Raw genomic sequence first — 20012 nt, 5'->3', positions numbered from 1 at the left:
AATAGCGGAGCTCTCTGCAGGGACACTTTTTGCTGGACTGGAATTCCTCTTATTTTTCATCCTACTTCTTCTTCTTCTTCATCCTCATCCTCATCCTCTTCTTCTTCATCATCATCCTCATCCTCTTCTTATTCATCATCCTCATCCTCTTCTTCTTCTTCCTCATCCTCTTCTTCTTCCTCATCCTCTTCTTCTTCATCATCATCCTCTTCTTCTTCTTCTTCTTCCTCATCCTCTTCTTCTTCTTCTTCATCCTCATCCTCTTCTTCATCATCATCCTCATCCTCTTCTTCATCATCCTCATCCTCTTCTTCTTCCTCATCCTCTTCTTCTTCTTCCTCATCCTCTTCTTCTTCTTCTTCTTCTTCTTCTTCTTCCCCATCCTCTTCTTCTTCATCATCCTCTTCTTCTTCTGCTTCTTCTTCGTCCTCTTCTTCTTCTTCTTCTTCTTCTTCTTCTTCTTCTTCTTCTTCCTCTTCTTCTTCATCATCCTCATCCTCTTCTTCTTCTTCTTCTTCTTCTTCTTCTTCTTCTTCCTCCTCATCCTCTTCTTCTTCTTCTTCTTCTTCCTCCTCATCCTCTTCTTCTTCATCCTCATCCTCTTCTTCTTCATCATCCTCATCCTCTTCTTCTTCTTCTTCTTCTTCTTCTTCCTCATCCTCTTCTTCTTCTTCCTCATCTTCTTCTTCTTCTTCCTCATCCTCTTCTTCTTCTTCTTCCTCATCCTCATCCTCATCTTCTTCTTCTTCTTCCTCAGCCTCATCCTATTCTTCCTCTTCCTCATCCTCTTCCTCATCCTTCTCTTCTTCCTCTTCCTCATCCTCTTCTTCTTCTTCTTCTTCCTCATCCTCTTCTTCTTCTTCTTCTTCCTCATCCTCATCCTCTTCCTCATCCTCTTCTTCTTCCTCATCCTCTTCCTCATCCTCTTCTTCTTCATCCTCATCCTCTTCTTCTTCCTCATCCTCATCCTCTTCTTCATCCTCATCCTCTTCCTCTTCTTCTTCTTCCTCATCCTCTTCTTCTTCTTCTTCTTCTTCATCCTCATCCTCCTCTTCTTCTTCATCCTCATCCTCTTCTTCCTCATCCTCTTCCTCATCCTCTTCTTCTTCTTCATCCTCATCCTCTTCTTCTTCTTCATCCTCATCCTCTTCTTCTTCATCCTCATCCTCTTCTTCTTCCTCATCCTCTTCTTCTTCCTCATCCTCATCCTCTTCTTCTTCCTCATCCTCTTCCTCATCCTCTTCTTCTTCCTCATCCTCATCCTCTTCTTCTTCCTCATCCTCTTCCTCATCCTCTTCTTCTTCATCATCATCCTCTTCTTCTTCTTCTTCTTCTTCTTCTTCCTCATCCTCTTCTTCTTCCTCATCCTCTTTTTCTTCTTCTTCATCCTCATCCTCTTCTTCTTCTTCATCCTCATCCTCTTCTTCATCCTCATCCTCTTCTTCTTCTTCTTCTTCATCCTCATCCTCTTCTTCTTCATCCTCATCCTCCTCTTCTTCTTCTTCATCCTCATCCTCTTCTTCTTCCTCATCCTCTTCTTCTTCCTCATCCTCTTCTTCTTCATCCTCATCCTCTTCTTCTTAATCCTCATCCTCTTCTTCTTCTTCTTCATCCTCATCCTCTTCTTCTTCTTTTTCTTCATCCTCTTCTTCTTCCTCTTCTTCTTCTTCATCCTCTTCTTCTTCCTCTTCTTTTTCTTCATCCTCTTCTTCCTCCTCTTCTTTTTGTCTTCCTCTTGCAGGTCACTGCTCATGCGCAGATTTTTTATCGGTAAAAAATCGGCCGATTTGCCCATCATTGCCACGAAAATTGGCCGATCGGCAAAATCGGCCGTTTTTTTTCCAACTTTACCGATAAAAAAAATCGGCCAAAATACCGAAAAACGGCCGAACAAATAGCCCACTAACGATCCGAAAATCGGCCGATTTTATTTTCGGCCGAAAAATCGGCCGATTTTCGACCCATCTAAGGCCTGCATAAGTGTCTGTATTTTAAAGGTCAGCAGCTACAGTTTTTTTTTTCAGCTGGAACACTGCTTTAATGATGTACAGGAACCTTTCCTAGGTCGGAGAGATTTCAGTAGTGCTAATTAGGACAGCTCTCATTGACTAACATGGGATTTCACATGTCATGCTACTTGGGGGTCTCACAAGTTGGAACCCAAGTGACAGCAGTGTGAACCAAGCCTTAGTATTAACTAGCCAAATGTTACAACAAATATAAACACAAGCGTCGATATTGCAAAGCCAGTATAACTAACACTGTAAATCACTATCACTGTTACTGCCATATAAACCAAACTGCCAATATGGCAAGGTGAGTCTAAACATTACAAATCACTGTCAAAACATAAACATATTCAAATGAAAAATGACGAGTGATTGACCATCAATACAGTGCACCACATCCCGAAAAGAGTTATACCAAAGAATGTAGGGTTATGGGATTTTAAAGGTGCATGAAAATAGACAAACAATTGTGTTATTAAAATACGTTTTCCTTAGTTAACCATCAAAGCAATTTAATCCTCACGCTACCATCTTTGGAGTCATACTTCCCCCCCCCCCCGTCCTCCCATCCCTCCTCCAATACTCCCCACTCCCCCCTCCCACTTGACCGCCTGCCCCCTGACCTTCCCACACTGGTTTAAGTTCTTCTTCCCCGATCCCTTTATCAGCTTCTGGGGAGCTCACCTCTATATTCACAACGTATCCCGATCATATTTACCTATGTATGACTCTGTTTTCCCTCCATCTCTCAAAATGTTATACGTATGTACCTGTGTTTTTCTCCCTGCCTTTGTAAGGGCACCATTCCTAGAGTAACCAACACCTCTGTGAACCTGTTTATGGAATGTCTCATTTTTTCTGTTTCCTACCCCCTGTTAAATACCAATAAAATTATTTGAACAAGAAAATAAGTTTTCCTCCATTTTATTGCAAACCAATTCTAAAAATACAGGTAAGTACAGTGGTTCTTGACAATCATGACAGGCTTGGCTGTTTTCTGCCGAATAAGGATGTTACTTCCCTACATGTTTCGTCCAAGCTGGGCTTCCTCAGGGGAAGGAATGAGTTATCCGCACATATACGTTAACACTATGGCCCAGACATCGAGGATGTCGGAAGATCAGTACCCATTTGAGAAACTGTTGAATGTAACTACAGTATAGCCCCAAAACAGGGCACTTCTAAGATATATAAGATCCTTATGGAAATAGAAGGTGCTGATTTCCCCCCCCCCCTAGTTCTTTGAAAAATGTGAGCGGGAGCTGGGATCAAAGTTGAACGCACAACAGAGGAATAATTTATTTAACCACTAGCCTACAGGGCACTTATACCTCCTTCCTGCCCAGGCCAATTTCCAGCTCTCATCGCTATCACACTTTGAATGGCAATTGCACGGTCATGCAACACTGTACCCATATGACATTTTTATCATTTTTTGAGACAGATAGAACTTTCTCTTTCTTTTTAATCACCTCTGGGATTTTTATTTTTTCTTATACAAACCAAAAACCACTGAAATTTTGAAAAAAAAATTTCTTAGTTTTTGTTATACAATTTTGTAAATAAGTGATTTTTCTCCTTCATTGATGTGCGCTAATGAGGCTGCAGTGATGGGCACTGATAGGCTGCACTGATGGACACTGATAGGTGGCACTGATGGGCACTGATGAGGAGTCACTGGTAGGTTGCACTGATGGGCATTGACAGGCCGACATCTTCGTCTCTTTCCGTGATCCGCTGTGTCCGAGGGACACAGCGCACTGGCGATCGCCACGCTGCGTGCTCCCTGAGCCACGCATGCGCAGTGAGAATGGAAGGATGTCATATGACGTCCTATCAGAACGAGAGAACCACCTTGCGCCCGTCATTGTACTTTGTGGCGGGCGGAAGGTGGTTAAATTAGTTCACAAGGTAACAAACATGAGCACAGTGGAAATGAACTATAAATGTATGGCTAGATGGTACATCAATTTATGATTATTTATTTACCAATATTGATTTTATATAATCACTGGGTCACTTTTATATATGCATGATTTATGAGGTTTGATTTTTCAGTATTTGCACTACTGTACTAATTTATTTATTGATTTGATTTTATTGAGTTTTTCTTTGTTTGACTAATATTGACGCTTACCTTATTCGGTTTGTATCAAAAGAGATTTAATTGGTGAGCGCTGTTCTAATTAATCTCTTCCATGCAGGGCAATTTTACCCCCTTCCTGCCCAGGCCAATTTTCAGGTTTCAGCGCTCTCACACTTTCAATCACAATTGCGCAGTCATACAACATTGTACCCAAACTAAAATTTTATAATTTTCTTCACACAACTAGAGCTTTCTTTTGGTGGTATTTAATAACCACTGGGGTTTTTATTTTTTGCCAAATTAACAGAAAAAGACCAAAAATTTTGAAAAAAAAAACCACATTTTACTTTGTTTCTGTTATAAAAGTTTGCAATAAATAATTGTTCTTCATAAATTTAGGCCAAAATGTATTCTACTACATTTTTTTGGTGAAAATAACCCAAATTAGGAGGTAATATTTAGTCTGTAGGAAAGTTATAGAGTTCACAAACTATGGGATGTATCTGAAAATTGATCAATCCTGAAGTACTGATAGCCAATCTAATTTCTTGAGGTCCAAGGATGTCAGAACAGTATAGATATTCCACAAATGACCCCTTTTTGCAAAGTAGACAGTCAGACATATTTCATAAGAGGCATGGCGAGTTTTTTGAAGTTGTAATTTTTTTGTCATAATTTTTCAGAAATGAAGAAATTAAAAAATTATTTTCACTATTTTTTTTTTTTACATACTGTCATCAGTGCAGTACATTAACAGGGGCAAAGTTCCACTGATCACCAGCACAAGGGGGCAAAGTTTCACTGACCACCAGCACAGGTGGACAATGTTCCACTGACCACTAGCACAGGTGGACAATGTTCCACTGACCACCAGCACAAGGGGGCAAGGTTCCACTGACCACCAGCGCAAGGGGGCAAAGTTCCACTGACCACCAGTGCAAGGAGTCAAAGTTCCATTGACCAATAGCACAGGGGGGGAAAGTTCCACTGACTACTAGCACAAGGAGGCAAAGTTCCACTGACCACCAGCACAAGGAGGCAAAGTTCCACTGACCACCAGCACAAGGAGGCAAAGTTCCATTGACCACCAGCACAAGGGGGCAATGTTCCACTTACCACCAGCGCAGAGGGGCAAAGTTCGCTGACCACTAGCTTTTGGGCTGCTCTGAAAAAGGCATCTGAGTGCATTTCCTACCTTGTGGGATCTTCTGCTAAAATCACAGCCAGTTTAAGCAAATATATATATATATCCTTGGCAGTGCACTGACCAGCCATGTGAAAGTTCAGATGAGTCCCTGCTAATGAGTTGCGGCTTGTGATGTCATCACCTGCCATCGCTACTCCTTTCCAAGCATGCGCATGGCCCCTATGTGCACTGTTATCCAATGCTCGACTGCTGGGGTGACTTGGCTAGCATGCCGACAGAGAGGGCTCTGTGTGCCCGCTGTGGCACGTGTGCCATAGGTTCGCGTAGGTGATGCATGATGGTCAAGTTAAATTTTTGGAATCCTCTCATGTTGCTCAAGATTGGCTTGACCACCATTTTAGTGCCTGATTATCAGTTATAAATTAAGAGGGGGGAGGGAAGGAAGGAAGGCGGAAGGAGGGAGAGGGGGAGAGATACATTTTTTTTCTCCTTTCCCTCTTTATTAATATTTGATGATGGAGTCATTATATTGGTCCCCTCCCCCTTTCTATTCCTTCCCCTTCTATGAAATATTTGTTTCCCTTTTTTCTTTTTTCTCCTGAAAGTGAGTAGGCCGGACTCTTACCTTGTTTACTGTTAAATCAGAAACCCCTCATGATGTCTTCCCGTGAGGAGCTGTATGTTGGGGCGCTTTTGGTTTCAATGGCATCAGCATTGTATAGTCCTGTTTATGGAGATATGGGCCAGTGGGCTGGACAGTTTACTTTTATTTTTTATTATAGCAAAACAGAATATCCATGCCCTATCTTGGAATGTACGTGGCATGAATGCTTCTTTGAAGAGAAATGCTGTTTTTGATTATATATTTTCAGCCTATTTAATTTGCTAAGGTTTCTCTCTTGCTTCTCATTATAGTGACAGGAGATTTCAATAATGTGATCAATCCAGCATATGATAGATTTCCATGTTCTCAATCTTTACCTATGGATGGCCTCTCTTTGATAGGGAGGCGCTGCAGGGAAATAGGGCTGCAGGACATGTGGTGGAGGCTAATTCCTAGTGTAAATTCATATACTTGCTATTCTAAAACATTGAATTCATTGTGCAGAATCGATCTGGGTTTGTGCTTTGCAGATCTTGCCTTCACCTTTAAAGAAGCGGTAATAAAGCCAAGATTATTTCTGACCATTTTCCCTTGATTTTTACAATCGCCCCTGGACATCCAGAGGTTAATATCCATTCTGGTTAGAATTATTTTCTCAGGAGGATTCTCTGTTGCCCTGTCTTGGGACTTTTATTGCTCAAAATGTAGGATCAGCACCATTAAGTATATTATGGGATTCCCTCAAGACCTACCTTCGTAGCCTTTTAATTAGACAGGTGAGCATCATCAGGACATCCTCTCGTAGAGGTCAAGGTGGATGCTTCAGTAGCTGAAGCCAGATACAGTATATTCTGGACCCCAGTGAAACTAACAAAGTAACTTGAGGGTTCTCGCAGACCAGATTGAGTTTACTGCTGGCAGACAGGACCCAAAATAAACAATTCTTCCAGAAAAGTCTGACCTGGGCTGAGGGGAGGTCTCTGGTAGACTATTGATCCAAATAGCCTTCTCGCAATCTAACCCCACATCGGAAGCAGCACAAAAAAATCAAGATGGCCAGTTGTGCAGCCACACAAGATCTGTTATGGCTGTTTTACAACCTTTTTATCAGGATCTGTACGCCTCCCGTGCCAACTATACGTCAGCCAAGCTGTCCACTTACGTTGATACTATTACTCTTCCTGCGTTATCACAGGCAGATCCACAGTATCAGGGGTAGATGATTTTCCTGCTGAATAATTTTTATTCAGCTTTAGAGGAGGGATGTCTTCCATACTCAATTTGTGAGGCAGTTATTATTGTTATTCTGAAGAAAGATAAGGATCTTTTATGCCCAGAGTCATATCGGCCTATTTCTTTACTTTCAACTGATGTCTTAGCCAACAGATTGAAAAAGGTGATAACACACATTATCCATCCCGACCAAGCAGGCTTTATGCCTAACATGTCTACAACTGTTAATATTAGACAGGCTTATCTCAATATCCAGATTGCGGTTACTAATTCTACAGGGTGTGCCATTTTTGTCTTGGATGCTATCAAGGCCTTTGATAGTGTAGAATGGTCCTATCTTTGGGCTGTTCTACAGAAATTTGGTGTCAGTTCTATTTTTTGTCAATGGGTTAAACTACTTTATTCAGCCCCTAAGGCCTCCATAAGGGTCAACAGTTTGCAGTCTTCCCCATTTAAGCTTTTCCAATGTACTAGACAGTGGTAACCTCTGTCACCCCTACACTTTGCCATTGCTATTGATCCCTTGGCCTGCCTCTTATGACCACTTCAGGTGTATCAGGCCCATTAAGAGGCAATATGGAAGAAAAGATAGCATTGTATGATGATGATGCTTTGTTATTTATATCTAATCTTTGCTTGTCTCTGCCAGCGGCCATGAACTATATAGATGAGTTTGCTAGATTTTCAGGGTTGGCTATTAACTGGGAGAAATCTATGCTTTTGTCATTAGATCAACTACCTAATGCTTTACCATCAACCTTGGCACATCGTAAAATCATTTCTTCTTTTAAATATTTGTTCGTGACTATGACAGCTTCTCCCTTAACATATACTGTATATCAGACAATGTTGGGCCATTATTGTCAAGGTTCACTAAGTTTGGTGTAGACTTCCTCTCTCAGTGATGGGTCGTATAAACCTAATAAAAATGATATGGATGCCCCAACTTTCATATTTTCTACACAATTCCCAAGTCTGGATTCTCTTGTAGATCCTTATTAAGGTCAACGACGTATTTAGAAACCTAATTTGGAAGAATAAAGTTCCCCATATTAAATTGGATCTTTTACAATACCCAAAGGAAGCAGGGGGTTTAGCAGTGCCAAATCCAACAATTTATTTTCTAGCAGCCCAGTTGCAGCATATTGCACGGTGTGACTCACTGGCTCCGGTTTGTACCTCATATCATTTCATTTCCTTTGTATTTTAGGGACGCTCACCATTGCATGTCTTGGAGGGGATGTCAAGGAGTTCTGTTTTTTCCAACATGCCCACCTGCATATTGCTGTTTAATATTTGGGACTCTGTCAAGAAGTTATTGGGGGATTCTTCCTTCACTAAATATGGGGTAATGATATACTCCCAGAGTTATCTACCCTGCAGGGTTTTCAGAGATGGGAACCAGTAGGAGTTTGCACTCTTTCACAGTTATATGAAGAGGGTTCACGTAAATCTTTTTAGCTGCTCATAAAGGAATTCTCTTTGAAACCTAGATGGTTGTATTAATTTTTGCAGTTGTGTCATGCTTTGTATGAGCAATTTTCTTTTTCTGATGTTTGTTTTTTTTTGTACCAGTGCTGGATAGAATAGTTCAAGTAACCTCTACTAAAACAAATAGAACAAAAAAGTGCAGCGCTACACATTCAAAAGTACTACTAAACATAAAAAATAATACATAAAAAATAAAGTGTCCAATAATGTGCAAAAAAAAACTTAAATAAACGTAAAGTCTTTAGTGATAAATAAAAGTTCAAATAATTTCCAGAAAAAATTGTGCTTCCAAAAAATTTATATATAAAAAAAAAAACATTTTACATCAAAAAAATGTGAATACGCTTCTTGGGGATCCACCATCACCAGCACCTCAATAAATACTGCCTCTTACCAGACTTATGTGACCCCACAATTAACTGATGGTCAAGAAAAGCATAGTGCAGATACAAAATTAGGATGACGAACTCCGTTACTGCTGACTTTGGGGGGATATGGTGCACTCCAGGCACTGGATGTAAATAGGATCCCACTCATTAGATTCCCAAATCAAGGCATGAGCTCCCAAACTGATACTTCAGATAAATTGCCAAATATAGACCTAAAATAATGAATTATCCTCAAAGAGGACAAAATCATCCAAAAAGCAAAAGATTCCTCAAGGTGTAGTATAATTAGCAGGATTTATTGCCTTACAACGTAGTATTATACGTACATCAAGATATACTTAAAACAGCATGTCACCACATAATCAAATGATAAGTTTCTAACCAACAAGATGACCACCGCACTCCTCTACTAAAGGCCAGATTTCCACTACCTATTTAGCCCTCTTAGAGGGCTCTTTTTATAAATTTCATCTCCCCTCTAGAGAAAAATGGGAACAGGATATAGGGCTCATCCCTGACATTGTTTGGGAAGAGATCCTTTGGGCAACTCCTCTTTTCCTCTTGTTTCAATTTCCTCTACACATAGGTTAACCCAGGTTTTTATCCTCCATAGGGTGTAAAAGACCCTGAAATTTCTGTGTGCTATTGGCCTTAGAGCCAACCGGGCCTGTCCTAGGTGTGGCACTTTGAGATCCTTGATACAACTACTGTGGCGTTGCCCAAAACCTCAAAATGAGCTATTAGATTTGGATCTCTCATTGGATCCTCTTATATGTTTTCTGTGCTATGTTGATTTTTCGCTGCTCAAGCCACCAAAGCGCATTACTGTGATACATGTGCTGTTTGTGGCTCAAAGGCAAATTGCCCTTAAGTGGTCTTCCCCGCATCCTCTGACCCTATCTGATTGGATATTTGATCCTAATAAGTTCATTCCATATGAGAGATACTCTCCTTCTTAGAAATTCACTAAAGAGGTTTGACTTATTTGGTCACCTTGGTTAGTTCATATGAGTCTGGTTTTGAGCTAGGATGTAGGCCCTTTTGGGTACTGTGGCACTGTTTTTTTTATTTAAAAAGGGTCCAATGTGTAATATTGTACCTGGTTTTGGCTGCTACAAGGCTCTTCACTCATCTATTGTTTTAAGTAGATTTGGGTATGCTCCAGGTTGGGTTTTAGGGGGGGGGGGTTCCCTTCTATGTGTGCAGGTGTAATTTGTTTGTTTCTTTTGCTTTGTTAAGTATTTTTGCAATATTCTTATTTTGTGTATAATATTATGTTTTAAAAAGAAAAAACATATTCAAAATAAAATCTGAAATAAAAATTGCATTTTACACTAAACACTTTTTTAAGATTTCTTTTTAAATGTTAAAATTATTTTCTTTTATTATATTGCATTTTGAGAATGTACGCCTGTCCAAGGCTAAGGGATTTATAGACAAAAATGCTTTAAAATTGCATTTTACGCTTAACATTTTTTTATGATTTAAAAAATTAAGTTATTATTTTTTAAATATTATATTGCACTGTGAGAATGTAAGCCAAGTCCAAGGGACAACGTAGATTTGTTTTGTATGTGATCAGCTGCCATGAAGCCAATCAGCATAATTCCCTATTGTTAGTGAGAATAATTAGAGAACAGAACATAGATGAACTTGCTCTCAGCATGGGACAATGCCTGAAGAATATTATTCTACACATTTTGGGTGAGAACTGGCTAATAATTCAGAACAAACAGCAACGATGTTACAATGATTCAACCAATCAGAAGTTCAGGCTTTAAAGCCTAGGGTTCTTGAACGCTCACTTTTGATTATATATACAGTGTATATATTTTATATATATATTATGATTAGACATGTGTGCTTTAATGTCTCTGTTTTACCCTACAACATCATTCGATCATTGACTTCACATTGTCACCAGTAATGATATGCTGTAACAGAATTACAGGGAAAAGAAGGAGGTGGGGGTTCACAGTTGGAATTGAGCATCTGTTGTATCAGATTTCATGCATCCGGTTCATTCTGAGCTTCTCTATTGATCAGAGCCCTTCTGCAGTACTGTTCTGTGCAGACAGTCTGATTCTATCTACACCCTCTTCACTTCTGGCATTATAGTGACACTCAATGTCAAATGAAGTCACAAGTAAAAATTGTGTTTTGTATCTGTCAAACTCCCTTTACAATCACAATTGTTCTGTAGGTGTTTCTCTAGTGCAGTGTTTCATCATCTTCATTTTCCTTATATGGTGGCGGTGGCAGCCGTGAAGGGGTTTGGAGGAATTCCGGCAGATCTGTTGGTGGAATGAAATAGTTTTCTATCACCTCCGGCTAGAAATATAAAGAGACAAATATGTCAAACCATTATGTAATATAATGAACAAAAGCAGTTACAAAAAGGGGAGTTCTCCTTTAATAGCATAGTTATGCTATTAGATTTTTTGGGGGGAGAAAGGGAGAAAACTTCAAAACTGCCCAGAACATTGCAGATTTGCAATCTTTATAAAGATAAGTTCTAACAATTATTACACCCATACAATATACAATATGAAAATTATTTTGATATGTGACAAGATTGCCTAAAAGCAAAGTTACAGAGTAGTCACCCTTTGCCCCAATCCCTGCAACTTCTTAATAAAACTAACATGTCCCACTGTGGGGGCAAGAAGTAACCCTGCTGGCCTCTTATAAGGCAGTGCTCTGGGCAGCCAATCACCAGGTCTAAGCTATGTCACATAATTGGTAGGGAGCTTGCCAAAGTGTGGATATACTAGGGGGGCTACTCTGCAATGCAGAGGTGGGTTTGGCGTCTTAATATTGTAGATTAACTTCCAAATGACTGTGTCCCTTCCCCCCAAAAAATGGTCCATGCAATAGAAGAGTCTGTATTTTCACCTCTGCTGTCTTCAAACACTAAAACCTCCATCAGATCTTTCACATCCAACACACTTCCTGTGAACCACAATGTGCAGCAGGTTATGAAAGCATCTGACACACCTGGCAGTGTTGAATGCTGAAGATTCTGCTTGAGGACAGTGGAGTTTGGACCATTCTTTAGAATTTTTCAGTAAGCAGCATTTTCAGATTTCCAAAAGTTCATCATGACTGCTCCATGTTCCTCCTTTCCTTTCTCGGGACAGAGAGCTCCATTTACAGAGTTCACCTGAAGTTCCAGTTGGTGGAACACCACTTCAATATGTGGGAACCCTTTAATTTTGTTGGGCTTTCTTCTAGCAAGCAATGGACTTCCAGGTCTTGCTTGTTGTGCTAATAAGGTAGACCCCTAAAAGTTGTTATGCTCAGAAGTCAATAAGTAATTAACAATTTTCCAGGAATTTGTTTACATGATGCTTGGACTGTAAACACAGCCCCATTTCCATGTCTGGATTTCATATTTAGGTCTCTTACCGGGGGTGTTTCTCTCGGTAGACACAGCACGTGGAACCCAATGACAGTGGCAGCTAGACACAAGCATAGAAGCACCACATTTGCACTAATGAGGATGTAATTCGTATCCATGGCACCCAGCTGTGCAGACACAAAATGAATAGAGAATTAAATAGACAAAAAAACATACAAATAAGCATTTTGGTTGGTGTTCACCAGGGCACATACACAATGCGCAATTTGCAGCTGATTTAAGAACGAGTTTCTGGTGTTAAAGTGGGTTTTTAAGAGTGAAATCGAGAGGTCTTAGTTACCCGTGCCTGAGCAGCATTGGCCGCTGACAAGTGAAATGGAAAAATGTATGATTGTCTGAAAAGAGTTTCAGCAGCCCAGAAGCTGATTCCTTGGTAGGTTTTCCCAACCTTACCTTTAGTCTTGTACAATCGTACAAAAATGTTTAGTTTGATTTCACTGTGTGCATTAGAAGCTGCAGCAAGTCAATAGAACCTACCTCATTTCCTGGCTGGATAGCATCCAATATCATCTAAACTTTTCCTACCTACCCTGACTGTCTCTGACCCACCCCTTTCATTTATTGGATTTCAGCCATTTCAATCACGGATGCCCAGCATTACATGAGGACATTACCTGGGATAGCCTGATGGTCTCTGCCACACCAGCCATGATCTGCCTGCATTACAAAGAGAACCACCGACACCCAAGGGACATCCCTGAACTGGATGTGATGTGAACGTAAGCAATAGGACATAAGGCGAATTGCCTTGGTTTTGCATCCTCAAGGGGCGTGCCACGGAGTCTTTATATGGCCGCATGTGTACTGGTCTTCAAGAAGATGGAGGTTAATTACACACCCCTTGAGGATTAACATGGTAGTATAAAAGGAAGTCCTGTCATCCAATGCGCCATCCTGAAGAAGCCACGTGATCGTGGCTCAACGCATCAACGCATTTCCGGTTGAGTGGTGACGTACTTCCGGTTCTGGGTTCGGACGCCATTTTGGTACACCTATTATTATTATTATTATACAGTATTTATAAAGCGCCAATAGTTCGCTCAGCGCTGTACATTACAAAGGGGGACAGAACATGTGACAGAACAATACCAATACAATGCAAAACATGAGGGGATTGAGGGCCCTGCTCTTTCGAGCATACAATCTAGGAGGGAGGGGATGGTGGCACAGGAGGAGATAGCTGTGGGGGATGGAGTGGTAGGAAGAGTGGAGGAGGTTGGCAAGTTAGCAGGGGGTGGGGTAGGCTTCCCTGAAGAGATGGGTTTTCAGGGTGCGCCTAAAGGAGAGGAGAGTAGGTGATAATCTGATGGGTTGGGGCAGGGAGTTCCAGAGGATGGGTGACACCCTGGAGAAGTCCTGGAGGCAGGCATGGGAGGAGGAGACCAGGGAACTAGAGAGAAGGAGGTCTTGTGAGGAGCGGAGTGTGCGTGCTGGGCGGTACTTGGATATTAGGTCAGTGATGTAGATCGGGGCAGTATGGTGGACAGCTTTGTACCTCAGTGTTAGGATTTTGAATTTGATCTGTTGCACAATCGGAAGCCAGTGGAGGGATTGGCAGAGGGGGTGGCAGAAACGGAGCGGTTGGAAAGGTGAATGAGTCTGGCAGCCGTATTCAGGATCGACTGAAGCGGGGATAGCCAGTGGTGAGGCAGGCCAGTGAGGAGGGAGTTGCAGTAGTCGAGTCGTGATATGATGAGGGAGTGGATGAGCTGTTTAATGGTTTCTGGAGTTAGGAACACGCGTATTTTGGCGATGTTGCGGAGGTGGAGTCTTCACGAGTTTGTTAAAGATTGGACTTGGGGCTGGAAGGATAGGTTGGAGTCCAGAATGACACCAAGTACTCTGGCCTGTGGGGTGGGTTTGATGGTGGCGTTGTTGGATGTGATGGAGAAGTCAATCGGGGGTGGTGTCAGGGTGGGGGGAAGACAAGAAACTCGGTTTTGGAGAGGTTAAGTTTAAGGAAGTGGAGCGACATCCAGTCTGATATGTCGCTCAGTAGGTGTGTGATTCGGGCGGAGACCGAGGGGGTGAGGTGGGGGGTTGTCAGGGATCACGGCGCCAGAATCCTGCATCACGGCGCCGTCCCCCCGCGCATGCGCACTGGCGGCGAGCCGCGGCTGACAGGACGCCGCGCATGCGCAGTAGAGAGTCGAGGGCGCGCCTCAGGCGTCCAATGACAGCCGGGGGCGCGTCCCAGCCAGCCAATGACAGTGCAGGGCGCACTATTTAAAGATGCCCTGCACTGTCACCCATTGCCGCAAGGTCTTATGTGATCCTGGATACCTGCTCCTGTTCTGTGACCCTGTTTTCAACCTTGACTACGCTGCCTGCCCCTGTGTTTGACCCGGCTTGTCCTGACTACTCTGCCTGCTCCTGCGTTTTGACTCGGATATCCTGACTATTCTACGGACTGATTTACCTGGCTGACCCTGCATGTGACCTGACTACTCCTTGCCCGCTGATTTGGTACCCCGCTTACCCCCCACGGAACCACTATCCGTGCCACCCTTCTGGGGCCGTCATCCGCCTCATATCTGGCTCTCCCGGTACCTACACGCATCCCCGGAGGCCTTCCCAGCCGCTGGTGGGCCCGCCCAGAGGTCGTGACCTGGCCCGGGACTGTTTCAGTCCATCCCCACCATCAGGGGCCCTGGTGAAGGCACAGCCCGGGCTTAGACCCCACGCTCTGGGTTGGTCTATCAGTTGGCAGCCGGAAGGCTCCGCCTGGCGGATCATAACAGTACCTTGCGGCCATGACAGAGCCAGGAGGTGGACCGGCGTCCCTAGAGGATATTTGCCAGCACCTGGCAACTTTGACCCAGGCCTTCCAGAACTTCCACAGTCGCTGCGCCCGACTGGAAGACCGCATGGAGACATTAGCCCCCCAGACTCCCCCTGCTCAGAGTCCCGCGTCTGGGGAACCTCCCGCTACCCCGACATCCGGAGCGGTTGCCACACCCTTAGCTCCTGAGCCCCGCGTTCCCCTGCCGGAACGGTTCCGTGGTGACCGGAGCCGCTTCCGAGCCTTCCGGAATGCTTGCACACTTTATTTTGACTTGCAGCCCCGCACATTCTCCTCCGAGACCGTCAGGGTGGGGTTTATAGTCTCTCTCCTTCAGGATGAGCCCCAGGATTGGGCTCACCGTCTGATGGAGAGGCGTGACCCCCAGCTTGACTCCGTGACCAAGTTCTTTCAGGCCATGGCAGTATTGTATGACGACCCTCAGCGGGCTGCCTCCGCAGAGGCTACCCTATACTCACTGCGGCAGGGCCGCCGGGTAGCCGAAGAATACGCGTCCGACTTTAGGCGATGCATGGGAGACACCAGATGGAACGATGCGGCCTTATGTCACCAGTTCCGCATCGGGCTGTCTGAGTCTCTCAAGGACGAACTAGCACGAGTAGGCCTACCAGACTCCCTGGAAAGACTGATTGAGTTGGCCATCCAGATTGACCGTAGGTTAAGGGAACGTCGGCTGGAAAGGAGCAACCAGGGTCAAAGGGTGGCATGGATCCCACCGAGAGACACAGCTCCAACCCCAGGGAACCATCCCCGAGGCACGGAATCGGGGGACAACCCGGAACCCATGCAGCTGGGACTGGCCCTTTCCCACTTGTCGGTCGAGGAACGTCAAAGGAGACGAGCGCTGAACCTATGCCTGTACTGCGGGGAAGCTGGTCACCAGGTGCGCTCCTGTCCTGCAAAGATGAGTAAGTCCGCTTCCTTTTCTTTTACTTTACCCGCAGGAAGGGATGATCAGTCCAATTACCTGGCCATACCTGTGTCTTTGCAGCTCCCGGGAAGAACACTATCGGTGACCGCAATCGTTGACTCTGGAGCTTGTAGTTGTTTCGTCGACCTGACTTTTGCCCACCGGCAAAAAATACCACTGCAGACCAAAGAAAGGGGGTTCAACATCTTCTTGGCAGACGGCTCCAGTATAAAATCAGGGGTGGTGGACCAGGAGACACCACCCATTTTTACCACAATAGCAGACCATCACCAGGAGTTCCTCCGTTTGGATGCCATCGCATCACCCCTATTTCCAGTCATTCTGGGGCTCCCTTGGCTGCGGGCCCATAACCCCCAGATTGACTGGGAAAGGGGAACGATTCAATTTAGGTCACCCTACTGTTTGAATCACTGCCAGGTCACGGGATCCGTGGGTCCCCGGGTCCTCCTGTGCTTGGACGGTGATGCCAATCTATCCCAGACTATTCCCCCGGCCTACCATGACTTCTTGGACGTTTTCAGTAAGCGGGGGGCTGACGTTCTTCCCCCACACCGTTCTTACGATTGTCCTATAGACCTCCTACCCGGATCTGAGATCTCGTTCGGCCGGATCTTTCCCTTGTCAGAAACGGAATCGGGTGTACTGAGGGAATATATTGACGAGAACCTGCGGAAGGGGTTTATTCGTCCTTCCACATCCCCAGCCGGGGCCGGGCTGTTCTTCGTAGAGAAGAAGGACAAATCGTTACGGCCCTGCATAGACTACCATGATCTAAACAAGATAACGGTAAAGAACCGTTATCCCTTACCGTTAGTCCCCGAGCTCCTCCAGAGATTGAAATCGGCAATGATATTCACTAAACTAGACCTGCGGGGGGCCTATAACCTTGTCCGTATCAGGGAGGGGGATGAGTGGAAGACTGCCTTCCGTACGAGATTCGGTCACTACGAATATCTAGTGATGCCATTCGGGCTCTGTAATGCACCGGCAACCTTCCAGCATTTCATCAACGATGTTTTTCGTGATTTCCTCGATGTCTTTGTAGTAGTTTATTTGGATGACATCCTAATTTTCTCCCCTTCACTGGAGGTTCATCGAGGTCACGTAGTACGGGTATTAGAACGGTTGCGTCAACACGGGCTATATGCCAAGGCAGAAAAGTGCTGTTTCGAACAGCGCGAAATCACGTTCTTGGGACTGGTTCTCTCTTCCGCGGGGGTCGCGATGGATCCCTAGAAAGTCACGGCGATCTTAGATTGGCCAATACCCGCCGACAAAAAGGGGGTACAGCGTTTCATCGGCTTTTCCAATTTTTATAGAAAGTTTGTTAGGAACTTCTCCGGTCTGGTCTCCCCGATCACGCAACTGACGAAACAAGGGGTCCGTTTTAAGTGGACTTCCGAAGCCCAGACGGCATTCGAGAAGCTCAAAAAATTATTCACGTCTGCGCCCATCCTCTGCCATCCGGATACTTCCCTCCCATATGTCTTGGAAGTGGATGCCTCTGAGAACGCGGTAGGAGCGGTTCTGTCCCAAAGAAATGGAACCAAGGAACTACTGCACCCCGTGGCGTTCTTCTCCAGGAAGTTGACGCCGGCTGAACGTAACTATGACATTGGAGATCGGGAGCTCCTGGCCATCAAATCCGCTCTAGAAGAATGGAGGTACTTACTGGAAGGAGCCACACACCCAATCCTAGTCTTCACTGATCACAAGAACCTGGAATATTTAAGAACAGCGAAACGACTGAGACCTCGCCAGGCAAGATGGGCTCTTTTCTTCTCGCGATTCACTCTCCATATTACGTACCGACCCGGTACTAAGAACACAAAACCAGACGCTCTGTCCCGCATGTTTGAGGACCCCGATGACACAGTGGCACCTGACACCATCTTACCGTCCGGGAGTTTCCTTGCTCTACAAACAGAACTTCGTTCCAGACTCCTCGACGCTTCTACAGGACTACCAGTTCCGTCGGGGTCACCCCTCCTGAACCACGGCGGGCTGTTTTGGAAGGAAGACCGGATCATGGTCCCAGAAGAGGTGCGAACCCTGGTCCTAGGGCACTGCCACGACCATCGAATGGCAGGTCACTTCGGGGTTGCGAAAACTCTGGAACTACTACGGCGCTCGTTCTGGTGGCCGAACATGAATAAGGACTGCGAGCGTTACGTCCAGACCTGCTCCACCTGTCAAAGGAACAAGCCCTCCAGGAGCCGGGCATGGGGATTGTTACGTCCATTACCAATACCCAAGCGGGCCTGGCAAATGATTGCCATGGACTTTGTGGTCGAACTCCCACCATCCCAAGGCTACACAGCAATAATGGTGGTCGTGGACCGCTTCTCAAAGATGGCACATTTTATACCCCTGGAGAAAACCCCATCGGCACCTGAAACGGCACGGATCTTCATTAAGGAAGTAGTCAGGCTTCATGGGGTCCCCGAAGATATAGTGTCAGATCGGGGAGTCCAATTCACCTCCAGATTCTGGAACTCCTTGTGTAAAGCACTAGGAATCAAGCTGTCGCTTTCATCCGCCTACCACCCGCAGACCAACGGCCAAACCGAGAGGACCAACCAAACGCTGGAACAATACCTGCGATGTTACACGTCCTACCTTCAGGATGACTGGTTGACGTTGTTGCCGTCCGCAGAATTCGCGTACAACAACTCGAGTCACTCTGCAACGGGGCAATCCCCGTTCTTCGCCAATTACGGGTATCATCCCACATTTCTCCCTGACCTGATGCCTGAAAACCCGGTACCGGCATCTCAGGACGTCTTAAACTTCTTCTCTGTCAATAACAAGACAATTCAGGAAGCCATCGCCAAAGCCCAAGGGGACAGCAAGAGGGCATTCGACAGGAAAAGAAGAGGAGAATTACTGCTTCAACCAGGGGATCGGGTATGGCTGTCAACGACCAACTTGAAGATGCTGCATCCTTCGAGGAAGCTGGGACCCAAGTACATTGGCCCATTTCCGGTAAAGCGTGTAGTCAACAAGGTGGCCTACGAGCTTGAGCTTCCGCAGACCTTCAGGGTACATCCTGTGTTCCATGTGTCTCTCCTGAAGCCATCCAGACCGGATCCTTTCCCGGACCGTGAGTCCAGACCTCCCGAGGCAATCTCCGTAGATGACCAGGAGGAATACGAAGTGGAGACTATCCTCAGTTGCCGACGGAGGGGGAACCAGACCCAGTTCCTGATAAAATGGAAGGGTTATGGCCCTGAGGAGAACTCATGGGAACCCGCCCAGAACATTCACGCTCCCCGGCTCATCCGGGAATTTTTTCGTGGACACCCGCGGTGGAGAGATCAGTGGGGCTCCCGGAGGGTGCCCATTGGGGGGGGGCAGTGTCAGGGATCACGGCGCCGGAATCCTGCATCACGGCGCCGTCCCCCCGCGCATGCGCACTGGCGGCGAGCCGCGGCTGACAGGACGCCGCGCATGCGCAGTAGAGAGTCGAGGGCGCGCCTCAGGCGTCCAATGACAGCCGGGGGCGCGTCCCAGCCAGCCAATGACAGTGCAGGGCGCACTATTTAAAGATGCCCTGCACTGTCACCCATTGCCGCAAGGTCTTATGTGATCCTGGATACCTGCTCCTGTTCTGTGACCCTGTTTTCAACCTTGACTACGCTGCCTGCCCCTGTGTTTGACCCGGCTTGTCCTGACTACTCTGCCTGCTCCTGCGTTTTGACTCGGATATCCTGACTATTCTACGGACTGATTTACCTGGCTGACCCTGCATGTGACCTGACTACTCCTTGCCCGCTGATTTGGTACCCCGCTTACCCCCCACGGAACCACTATCCGTGCCACCCTTCTGGGGCCGTCATCCGCCTCATATCTGGCTCTCCCGGTACCTACACGCATCCCCGGAGGCCTTCCCAGCCGC

General features: G+C 45.4%; 1 protein-coding gene across 2 annotated transcripts in view; it reads right to left on the bottom strand.

Annotated features, from left to right (window-relative positions):
- Positions 1-9234: 9234 nt before the first annotated feature.
- The window catches only part of LOC149452162 (uncharacterized), a 117320-nt gene continuing 106542 nt past the window's right edge, over positions 9235-20012 (bottom strand). Inside the window, exons 6-7 of one of the 2 annotated variants that reach the window (XM_089689700.1) lie at positions 12368-12487; positions 9235-11290 (exon numbers count right to left, since the gene is read on the bottom strand). In XM_089689700.1, the coding sequence (XP_089545826.1) occupies positions 11171-11290; positions 12368-12487 (240 nt within the window). In that variant the 3' untranslated portion in view covers positions 9235-11170. The remainder of the gene's footprint in view (positions 11291-12367; positions 12488-20012) is intronic. The other variant, XM_089689701.1, reaches the window with a different exon arrangement.

This window comes from Staurois parvus, unplaced genomic scaffold (genome assembly GCF_062004578.1).
Source record: "Staurois parvus isolate SC_StPar_1 unplaced genomic scaffold, SC_StPar_1.0 ptg000493l, whole genome shotgun sequence".
Lineage (NCBI taxonomy): Eukaryota > Metazoa > Chordata > Amphibia > Anura > Ranidae > Staurois > Staurois parvus.
The sequence above is the reverse complement of the archived record's forward strand: the minus strand, read 5'-3'. Positions and strand labels throughout refer to the sequence as shown.